This window comes from Oryzias latipes, chromosome 21 (assembly GCF_053564925.1).
Source record: "Oryzias latipes strain Hd-rR chromosome 21, Olatipes_Hd-rR_3.1".
In the NCBI taxonomy this organism is placed as follows: Eukaryota; Metazoa; Chordata; class Actinopteri; order Beloniformes; family Adrianichthyidae; genus Oryzias; species Oryzias latipes.
This window is the reverse complement of record NC_136257.1, coordinates 24,726,246-24,738,048: the sequence shown is the minus strand read 5'-3', so window position 1 is coordinate 24,738,048 and position 11,803 is coordinate 24,726,246. Positions and strand designations below refer to the sequence as shown.

Sequence of the window (11,803 nt, the reverse complement as noted above, 5' to 3'; positions counted from 1 at the left end):
GGAATCTGGAAACTTCACCTGCACTGTTCAGTATCCAGGTATTTATCTCTGAGTCACACTGGTTGAATTTTTAGCAAAAGATGTCCTGGATCAATTTTAGGTCAGTGAATCTGATCATTAAAAATTAACTAATATTGGCTATGAATCGTATCAGCAACCATGAAAAAAATGGTCAAATGAATTGTTACACGCCTAAAGAATAGATATAGTAAGTCAATTAGCCCATGTAGGAAGTATACAAACTGAATACTTCTTTAGACCAAACTGGAACAATATATAGATAGTATATAAAAAGTTAACTTTCAAGTATACCCTCACGCTTTTAGTATAAACTAAATATATTTGTAGTAAAATTAAAAAGACCAATTTTTGCTAAGGACTGAAACCAGCTTTAATTTATGACCAAAAATGCATTTTTAAACTCACTTCTGTGGCGCAGAAAAAGTTTTTTTTAACCTTCCACAACACACGAGCTGCTTTATTAACTTCAGCAAGTTTGATTCCCATTTCTTTTCTCGTTCACTCCCACATTTCCTCCCCTGTAATGCTGCTGAATAGGTCAATCATCTAAGAAAGGGGGAAAAAAAGTAAATAAATAATAAGGGTGGAGGCTGTTGAGGTTGGTGGGAGGTGGGGAAAAAGAAAAGTGCCACTATCCATTTATCCCACCCTCAGTTCACCTCACAACCCAGCAGAGGCCGCGCGGACCGGTAATGGCGGCGCGGAGCAGAGCAGCGTGCGACCGTGCTTTCAACGTTGATTGATATTGTTGGGTTTAAGGCTATAATATTAAAGGCACGGTGCATTGTAAAGGCCCCCCACGGGAGATTTGGAAATTCTTTGCAATGAGACAAAAAGGGTACACCCTAAGCATCACACTGGCAAAGAAAGTCGGTAAACACACTGCTGGATAATAGACCAGCTATCAAAAAAAAAATGGCAGTCTGTCATTTTGAATAGACTCATAGTGCCACAGTGTGTGGTCAGCGGAGACTTCAAACTTTCAGCTTTAACATGCTCTCCTCTTCATCAGTGCGCTTTTATAAAAGTTGAGAAGAAGTGACCTCAGTCATGAGTGCAGATTGAGAGGTCATTATGTGGATTTCAAGTGTTACTGATTTGTTTTCACAACGTTTCTCTGTGGATCCAGACCAGTGAAAGTCATCCAGAGGCTCATGTCCGCTACCCCGTGTCCTGGATTCATGGCCTGCAATGAATCCTCCATCGAAGGCTCTGAAGGAGAGAGTTAATGGAGTAAAAATTAATGAAGCACGTGAGCACCGCCATTTCTGGGCTGTGGGCTCCTCCATGCCCCATTTATAATGGATGATCCCAATAAAATCAATCCAATGTACCAGTTCCTACCGAGGGTAAGAATAGATTTTGCAGATTACACTTATGATCATAATCAACCCTCCACTTTCTGCCAGTTCTGACACTCCGAGCAGCTTCTGAACTCCTTCAGCTTTTACGTTTCAACCCCCCCTCTCCATGCACAGACAGTCCTGTCTGGGTATTTATCTCTGATGCTCCCACCCTTCTGCCATAAATAGTCCCCGAAAGTTTCCGTCACACCTAAGAAGACTTTTTAACCTCGTTTTATTCGATCAAGTTATATATGTGCAAGTTAACGTCTCTACCACTATAGTTTTAGGAGACTTGCTGAAAGTTGCTTCAAAGCAAAGTGGACAGAGTAACCTGTATTAGAGCTCCCCCTTCAGGCAACAAGGAGAACTGTTCATTAAAATGTGAAACTGACTTGCAGGAAAGCATCAGCGTTTCGAGCTTATCCAACCATAATCAATGATAATTTTTTACAATAGGCATTTTCAGTCTTTTTAGCATCAATTCTCACTGATTTTGGAAAAAACTGTACCCAAAAAAGAAGCTGTGTGACTTATAATAATTTGAATTCTGAATTCTAAAACCCCTACACCTTTAAATGTATGTTTTCTCCAAACTTGTCGTCAAAAGTTTGTTTATTATATTCGAATTGTGTCTTGCTAAATTGTGCATGACACAATTAAGCATAATTTGCACCGCGTCAGATCTGCTTTGTCTTTTTCCTCTTTTCAGGTTTGCCAGCTGTGCTGGAACCGAACAACTCTGCCATGCAGCAGCCCCAAGCAGTGCACCATATTAACATTCATAATTACAGTTTAGGATATTTACTAAACGCCTGACCTCTACCCCACCCACCCCCACTGGAGATGCAGCAGATCCAGTTCAGAAATGAACCCACTTTCGGACACTGAGGAACTGTATTGCCGAGTCGAGCCGCCTGATGTGCTTTCCCCTCCACCTCCATGAACAATTCTGTATTTATAATGTCATCTTATCACACTCCCCTTGAAGGCAGCAGCAAGTGCACTTATGCCTTCCTTTGTTAGGGTGAGTTGGCAATTTCCTGTGAGATGGAGCAACTGCAGGCAGCCCTTTTCTTTGATAATGTCCCTGACACCTGGACGAAACTGCTGTTTCCATCACTTTCCAGGCTGGAACAGGAGGAAAGGGACATGTCATAAGCCTTCTGCCTCCCAGAGTCACTCACTATGCATTTAACAGCACTCTCCTCACTGTACTTTACAGGATGTAGAGGTCAGAGCCAGTGGGGGATTCGTGTGTGGAAAGTCTTCTTGCTGAGCTGCATCAAAAACGGGAGCAGATGCTGCGCCTCCTCTGTTCTTTTAAATGTTTTGTCTCTTATTTTCACATTTTTTTTCCAAGCATCATGATGCATTCGGATAATAAAGTGGTCTTACATGAGGGTACCATGTTTTACCTTGCAAAGCTGGTTGTTAAGCAGTGAGCCTGAAAGGGGTGTTTATTACCCCGACCTGACAGATTGATTCTAAATTATAATTAATCAGTTGATTTTGACCCTTGGATTGTGATTGTGCCCTGTGAGTTTCATTTATTCAGCTTTTTTTCTTCTCCTGGCTTTACTACAATCACTGTAAACCTGCAGGACTCTTGAGCAAATTAACAGTCTTTATGCTACCCTGCAGCCATAATGAAAATATCAGTCAATCAAAACCCATAATATGCTGCGAAATTCTGCCTCATATCTCTGGAGCTGCATACAAATTGAATGTGCAGAACGAGTTACCCTGCAGTACTCGAGGAAAGTCATATTTAAAAGCCCCACTGCACCGGCTGTGTCTTTCTGTATCGCCTTCGAAGCAGGGCATGCAGGGAAATGGGGTCCATCTGAGACCCGTCTGCATGTCCAGTGATGCACAGCTGCTGGCTGTGCGGCCGCAGTCGGAGCTGCATGCTGCTGCTCACTCTGCCGTGGAACACGGGGGCACTTCAGCCCCCCAGACCCTCCTCACAGGTACCCCGCAGCCCACCACCCTGCACTACTCATTTACTGCTACACTGGTTTTCATAATTAGCGCCGCAAGGCCTCATTAAATCTGCTTTAATGAATAAATATTGTATTTCATAGCCTGATTACCAGATCAGCTCAATGCTTCTATGTTGTAAACAATTACTTCCCTAAATATTCATCACCCCAAAGTGGATGATCATTGGTATTTAGCACAGGACTAGTACCTTCAAGTGCGTCTTTATTATACTAATAATAGTTTGGGGATTTTTTTTTCTCGCAAGGAGCAAAAAAAGAGGCATTATAAATTATAATGCATATTTTTAGTAATTTAGCTCATCAATATTTGGTGAATAATGCACCTCTACAAGAAATCCAAAATGACAAAAAAAAAGATCACAAAATTGTAATTTCATTGGAATATCAAGACTTCTGATGTGTTTCTAATCTTCTCAGGGGTGGACATCCCAGAAAGTTCACCCAGAGGTCAAAGCGTTCATTGCTAAAAGGTGCTGAACTGTAAAAAGACCAGGAGATAAATGTCAGACTCTATTAGTTAGTGTGTTAAATATTACTGGTCATGACAGCTGCTGGTGAAAGACTGGCTTGTTGGCAGAGATTTCAAAGAGGAAAACCTCTTTCCTTGTAAAAACAAACAGAAAAAGAAACAACTGTTAAGGATGGTGGTAGAGAGATGATGATATGGGCTGAACTTGCAATTGTTTGTGCTGAATTTAATGTTGCATGAGCAATGAAAACAGGCGGAACGCTTGCTTCATGTTCCTGTTCACCTTTTTGATTTAGCTCAAGACCTGCTGGTCAGATGATTTGGATGTTTGTTTGGGTTTGAATAAAAAACCTTATATGTGAATTTTTCCTTTTCATAATATTTTTTTAACAGGAAAATAAGGAAAATATTCCACAACACAATCTTGTCTCTTTTATTGTTTTCTTTCTGAGGAGCTGCACAATCACAAAAGCACCTGAGCCATCCTTTATTTAATCAACTTTTAAGTGTAAAAAGCGTCCATGAGTCTTTGACTTAGACATTTATATTTAGAATATTGGGGATCACAGCATCATTTATGGTCTTAAAGGCCTGTGTTACCTGCTACCGCTGCATGTTTACTCACGAGCTACTCAAGTGTCGAAATACTCTTATTTTGAAAGATTTGACACTCTTTCAGATTAAAAGTTGGAATTTGTCTTGCTTACTTTTTTAAACATGAACAAAGAAATATGAGCTATTCCTGGTCCAAAGGTTTGGTCTCAAATTAAAACATCGACGATGTCCAATTATGAATATTCATACATTTACAAGTACAATAAATGCGTAAAGGATAAATAAATAACCTGTTAAATGTTATTTCACCACATATTTGATTCTAAGAAAAATAACTCTGAAAGCAGGTCTGTATGAATGTCCAACAGTATGAATTACAAATGAGACACAACTCAGAAATGTCAAAATAATCTTAGTGTTTCCATCTGCAGACGTCTTGATCTTTTAATTTTAAAATCCTTCCACAGAGGAGACTTTCTACTGAAATTTCCAACCTTAAACAACAAAAACCCTTCATTTCAGAAAACAAGTCAGCCTTAACAAGCTGAATTCATTAAAACATTAAAAGTTTCAGTTTTGGTGATTTTCAGATGTTTGTTTTCCAATTTTGCCCTGTGAAGAACTGGCGAACTGTCCAGGGGTGACCCTGCCTTCCCCTTTCAGTGGCGAGGATAGGCTCCAGCAACACCATGGCCCCAAATGGGGATTCTGGATCCAACTTTTATTGAGCTCAGCCGTTAGCTCGGCAGCCAATTGAACATAAAAATTCCTGTTTTTACATCGTTTCTTTATGTATTTCCAGGGTTTCCATGCAGGGTTTTGCAGAAAAATGGATGATCTACTCAACAGAGAAGTTCAGTAGATCATCCATTTTTCTGCGAAAGAGCAGGTAATACCATTACATTAAAAAACGTATGAAGACAACTGCTTCTTTGTGTAAGTTGTATCTGGTTACCTTGTGCATTTTTTTGGCGAGGCTGCTAGATTATCTGTGGTTTTTTTTAAGAAAATAACATTTATTTACAGTTTTTGATTCTCTTTCTCCTCTCATGAGGATTTCTAGTCCTCCCTCTGTCCTGGAGTCAAGTTAAATAAGAGCAAGAACTCTATCCTGCACTTTTGAACTCTTTAATGCAAAAATGTCAACAGCAGACTCAAAACTTCATCTGAAATATTTTACAGAATTATAAACAAAACCGTTTGATCAAGATCAGGTCGAAGCAAGAACATCTCAAAGGTCACTGCCCCGTCGGCTGGAATGGAGGAGCCGATTTCTCCGTGGGCCATAACTCTACCTGCACTCTGATAGCACCTTCAACCAGAGAACGGCGGAAAATGAGCCGGAGAGACTGGAGCAGAGCGAGAACGTGCTTAAAACGGGATCAAATGATTTACAGGTATGAGATTCCCATTAAAGTCTGCTAATTGTTTCCACACCATTAGTGACAGTTATCTAATGAAGGATATTTAAGCAGGCGCTGTAGTATATCACAGCTCTGGATTTAGTGGAGGGAATCGGTGGCCCTCACTTTGTGCCCTTTTCAAACACCCCCCCATATTACCATATTACAGTAGTCAGATTACTGCTCTATCACCAGATTCTTTTTTTTTTTTTTTTGAGGAAAATCAACTTCAGGGCTGCATGGTTGCACTCTCGCCTCTTACAGCAAGAAAGCCTAGTTCAAATCCCAGCTATGTGGCTTTTCTCCGGGCCCTCAGGCTTCCTCCCATCATCCTAAATGTATAAGGCTTGATTGGTGACTTTCAAATTGTCCCTAGGTCTGACAGTGCGTGGGTGTGTGTGACCCTGCGACAGGCTGGCGACCTGTCCACCTTCGCCAAACAGTAGCCAGGTAAGGCTCCGGTGACCCTGTGACCCCAAAAGCGATAAAGCGGGTTTAAGAAAAAAAAGGATGGATGAAAATCAATTTGTATGGTTTGTAAGTAAAGATAATCTCAAAACGTGTCCTCTGGAGGATGATTGGAGTCATTACATTTAAAACAATGTAAACAAAGGCTTTCCTAAAAATGCCTGAAGCTGCAGAAATAATATGAAGGGATATTTACAAGCATCTTGGAATAATAAGAACTTTTTTAGGTAAAACTCAGATCGCAGAGCAGATCAGACATTTTTTAAGTCGGTATGCTTTTTCATCTCAACTTCTCAGCTGTAATGTGAGATTTAGGCCAAAAAATGGAACGATCAATAGGATCATAAAACACAAGTTGAAGAGGAAAAATGCCAGACGGCTTCCTTAAAATGTCAGTTGTCTTTAAACAAAAAGCTTTTTTTGTGTGACGGCGGTTCAGGTTCAGGTTCTTCAGCGGCCCGTCTGGGTTTCACTCACTGCTTTCCATTTCCAGTTCTCTTTTCAAGCTGCAACAGAAACAACAATTATCACTCTCAGATTTTCCAAACATGATTTTCTTTTTTAAATAAATGGTCAGAGATACTTTTTTTATTACCTTTTCAAGTAGGCGTGCACATTGTCGTAACCGTGGTATTTAGCCAGGTAAACCAGCACTCCTGTGGCGCAGCGGCCCTCCCGTGCACGACAGAAGCTGCAGTTACAGATGCCTCTGCAGGGGGGGCACTGCCAGTCCTGCAAAAATTAAACAACTTGGTTACATTTCGTGCATTTTATCACTAGAGAGGGCCCAATCTGATCACATAATCGGAAATTAGGCCAATCACGATTTAAGATCGGATGCTGCATCCCGGTCAAGCTTATGATTTCAGATAAACATTCTACTAGAAGTAAGCATGTGATGAACGGAGCGCAACATTTTATTGCTGTGAATTGCAGCAGAATACAGCAGTAGTTTGAGCAGAACTAGGACCAAACCAGTTCAGTAAAGCTAACGAAGTATTCACAGACTCAAAAACTCTTTTAATAAAAGGTATAAAAATGGCAGAAAGTGTTTGTCTTAACCCAAACAATTACGGTGGCCGACGGGGCTCACACTACATACAGAAGAAACAACGCAACGGCATTACTGGCAGCACGACATAAACCGCAGCACGAAGAAAATGACGGAAAAAGAGGAAATGAGGACATTTTTTTTTCCTACCGGCAAAAAAAATAATAATTCAGTTTCAAACTATTCAGTACGACAGTTTTAGGGCCACCAAAGAAAAAAGGTAAAATTATCTAGTATCTAGTGAGAAAACACCCTATTCAAGTCCAAATATCACATAGTTCTCAGGAGTGCCGAATAGTTTGAAACAGAATTTTTGTTTTTTGCAGGTAGGAAAAAAAGTCCTCATTTTCTCTTTTTCCGTCATTTCCGTTGTGCTGCGGTTTATGTTGTGCTGCCAGTAATGCCGTTGCGTTGTTTCTTCTGTATGTAGTGTGAGCCCTGTCGGCCACCGTAAACAATAGACTCCAAAGGCTTTAAAAAAAATGTTTTATGAGTGGTTAGATGGCTTTCAAGGGAGCGTCTACAAAGTGCAAGCTCAGAGAAAGAGTGGGAGAAAAATTCTTAATCTCTCAAAAACAACTAAAGAAATACCCATAAATACTCATTGTCATATTTATGCTGCATCAATAATTCTAGAAGAAAGTGATTTTAAATATTTAATGAAGATATTACGCCATTAACAATTGATGGTTGCACTATTTTTGCTTAATTGTTTCAAGGTGCTACAGAGAAGTGCTCGGTTTAATCGTGAAATGATAAATAATGTTTAAAAAATTCTAATCAGAGGTACCTGAATCTTTTTTTACTAAATGTGTTTGTTTTTTTTAATTTGTTACAAAGTCAGATCAGTATTCTTAAAATCAAATGGTTCTGGATCGGATCAGGGCCACAAAACCTGATTGGGGCAGCCCTCCTTTTGACAAATGCTCAACCCCCCTCTTTGCCCTTACAGGATTCAGCAGAGCATCCCGGACTTCCTCTCCATAGCGGTTCCGAAGACACGGGCCACAGAACTGCCCCCTCACACCGACACACTCCGGGTTACGGCAGTTTGTTTTGGTGTCGGTGGTCTTCTGTCGACACTGGTGACAAGTGGATCCCTGACAACCAATGACAACAACAAAAAATGACCACAAGTTTCCCGCGGTTACACAACCTGCAGGTGTGCGAGGGCAGACTCACAGTGGAGCTGTTGTAGACCTTCTCCCGCACGTTGTGGCAGATGTTCTGCAGTTCCACCTCGCTGATTTCCTCGACGGGCCGCACCACATGAGGGATGGCCTTGGTGCCGTTGTAGGACCGCCGGCGAGGCTGCAAGAGACGACAAAAGCTGTGAGCGGTTTGTGAAACGATTCGACTCTTTCCAAAACACTAGAGGTGTCGCTTACAGGCTCGTCCACTTCCTCGTAGTAGCGACTTTTGCGGATCAGGCTGTACTTGTCTTCAGACTCTTCCTCCGGAGGCGGGGTGGGGGGTCCGTCCACCAGAGAGCGGGAGCGTGTGTGGGGGCGGGATGTGCGCTCTGGATTTCTCCTAAAAGCTCTTGGAGTTCCTGAAGGCGTTCGAGGTGCACGTCTGGGCTAAATAACGTAATAAAATGACGAATTAATAAGAATCCTGGAGCTTCGTTTAGAAATGAAAGATTAAAATTAAAGACCCACTCAGGTGAAAATTGTGTTTTTAAGATGTTGTAAAGAAAATTCAGCTTAGAAATGCATTTCTGAATATTTCTTTGTTGAAATCGATGTATAGGCAAACAAAATAAGGCAAAAATCATATTTGTTACTTAGATAATACACTTTATGTCTTTATTTTCAACATCTGAGGTGGCCTCTGCCTCTAAACTGTACGATTGGATAGCTCCAATATTCCTCGCCATTTTTTTTTTGCATCAGTAATGTTAGGTTGGGGGTGTGAGGGACTGTAAGCTAGCAGGAGAGCCCTCAGCAACGGGAAGAGGAAAGGGGGACGGGCTTGCTTCTAGCCAACACTCACAAGTTTTGGGGATTTTGGCTAAAAACGCCATAACCATAATTAAAAAACAGCTGGGAACGCTTTTAAAATAGATTAAAAGATGATTGGAGGGACTTTAAGAGGATTTGGAATTCTGTTAAATACCGTTGTTGATGCTGAAAGTCCCAGTCGTCCATCAGAAAAAATTCCAGGCACCTTTTTTAGCTCTGCCATGAGTTTTGCCAGCTGTAAACAACAAGTGGGAACAATTTGAATTCAAATATTCACCTTTTATTGTTGTAGGTAAAATACTCTGGTTAAACAAAAGGTGGGGACTGTACCATTTCCTTGTTCTCCTTGATATTCAGAGCTCTCTTGTTCATGAAGTTCTCCTCTTCTCCCTCGGAGTCCGATTCCTGCTCCCCAGCCTGAGGCAAAGGTTCAGATGCGGGCCTCTTCCTGTCCGACCTCTTCGCAGGAAAAGTCAAGGCAACCTTCAGGACGTTTGATCTTCGGCCTCTTCCTGAAGGTTTTACACTCTGAGGTGAGAAAAAGAAAGAACTCGGTTAAAAGATTCCACAAAAATCCTGTTAAAACGACGCTGCGAATGCAAATCCTACTATTTTCTGCATCTGCCTGCTGATCACGTTCTCCTCAAAACCACTGCAGGTGTCCTCCTCTGAGGAGACTCCAGGCATCTTGGGCTTCTCCGCAGTCCTCCTCGTCGGTCTCAGGCGGCTTCTCTGTCAAACATACGCCCCGGCTGCATAAGTCACAAGCAATCGGCAGGTAAACAGATGTCATCCAACTATTTACTGGGGTGGTACCGTATTGGCGAAGCCTCCATCAGAGCCAAAGCTGTCGCAGCTGTCGTCTGAGGAAGAGGAGGAGGTCTCCATTGGAACCAGAGGGACACTACGGAAGCCCCTTAGACTCATCCTGGTGGCAGAAGGCTGGACTGCAACTTTCTGTGATTAACAAGCAGGAACTTTAGGATATTTATTACAGAGCAGAACCCTTATGTGCACATAACAGTGTAGTATCACACTAGTATAATACTTTGATAACAATTGTTTTCAAAGCTGAATATTAAAAAAACTCTTTTATTATAATTTTAACATAAGAAAAGTACTTTAAAACAGTAAAACTCTAATGCAATATGTAGTTTTCTATAAGGGTGGTGTATTTCCTGCATTTATGTTGTTTCAGAAACGTCTGGGCGTGGCTTAGGTTTTGCTCATTTTGACTAAAACCTCGAAAAAAACGACAAAATGAATAAAAGCACTACGCCTGCGCAGTAACCACACAGAACATGCACATTTGACGTCCTTACCTTGGAGCGGGTTACAGGCATTTTCACGAGAGATCGGGTCCCACGAAGACACGTGAACACGCCGTGCAGAGGCTCTGCAGTGAACAAAGTGGGAGCTGGAGCTGCCTGCGCGCACACGTAGCCCGTTCATTTCCCGCGCCATCGGAAAGTCCTGGAAGGTCCATAAAAACGTTCACGCAAATACTATAAGGATTTGTTGCGAAATTGTCTAAACAAAGTTGGAAACACAGCTCAAGAAATTTAAATAGCCTAGATATTATTTTCATCATTTTTCAGCGCATTAAAAACGTTACTGATTGTGTTAATATTTTATCTATCTTTCACTTTCTGACTCTTGGCGCGAACGTTTTGCTGATTCATTTGCATACAAGGCGGGTAATTTGGTCATTCTTTTCCAGATCTTATCAAAGTCCTCCTTTCTGGTTCAGGTTGATGGCCTTTCCACCTTAAATGGCTCTCACACACAAATACTTTTCACCAAAAACGAGCCTCCAAGGATCCAAAGTTTGGTGGTTCTCTAATCACAAGCTGTGTTTAAACTGTGCCAGAAAGAACAAAAAAAAAAAAAAAACACATAAGAAGGGGAACTTTTAACTTTACAAAATCCTCACAGAGTATTTTTCAAGAGAAATGGAAACATAGACTTATTGAATCTCATCTTTTGTTTCAGCCAATTGTCCAGAATGTGAAAACACATGATGTCTAATTATCCTAAGTTCTTGGCTCCTCATCCTCAAGAGGCAGAGCTCCAAAGTACTTCACAAGTCCCACTTAATTTTGTATAACTTTATACTTTGTTACATAGGATTTTTGGATGTCTTTGACAGCCAAAAGTTGATTTGTTGCTTGAACTTAAATCTTTGATTGCAGAGTTGATCAAACTTCCATGTCAACTTAAGATCCATTTTAGTAAAGTAAAAGATGTCCCTCATAAAGTGTCTTCTGATCAGGACAATCTTAGAAAACCTTTATTTTTACACCTCAATAATAGTTAACCAAGATAGCAACTAGACTAGTTAATAAGTAATTGTTGCAGGTTGTGAAATAGACAGACAGACAGATGGATATTTCCAAAAGTGGTTGTAATAAAAGGGAGCAGCATCAGGATGACACACCCAATAATATACTTTCTATAACTCATAGTTTACTTAAGTGTGTTTTTCAAATGTTCTTGTTGCATTGTTTTGATGATTGAGGACAT

The 11,803-nt window shown here is 40.9% G+C and overlaps 1 protein-coding gene across 1 annotated transcript; it reads right to left on the bottom strand.

Moving 5' to 3' along the window:
• Positions 1-5,508: 5,508 nt before the first annotated feature.
• cdca7a (cell division cycle associated 7a) lies at positions 5,509-10,759 on the bottom strand. The gene is made up of 10 exons (XM_004081759.5): positions 10,603-10,759; positions 10,097-10,237; positions 9,890-10,012; positions 9,611-9,808; positions 9,435-9,515; positions 8,705-8,896; positions 8,499-8,627; positions 8,267-8,416; positions 6,861-6,997; positions 5,509-6,771 (listed from the first exon to the last, which is right to left on the bottom strand). The coding sequence occupies exons 1-10, from the start codon at positions 10,621-10,623 to the stop codon at positions 6,735-6,737; spliced, it is 1,209 nt and encodes a 402-aa protein (XP_004081807.1). The 5' UTR covers positions 10,624-10,759; the 3' UTR covers positions 5,509-6,734.
• Between the last annotated feature and the right edge of the window lie 1,044 nt (positions 10,760-11,803).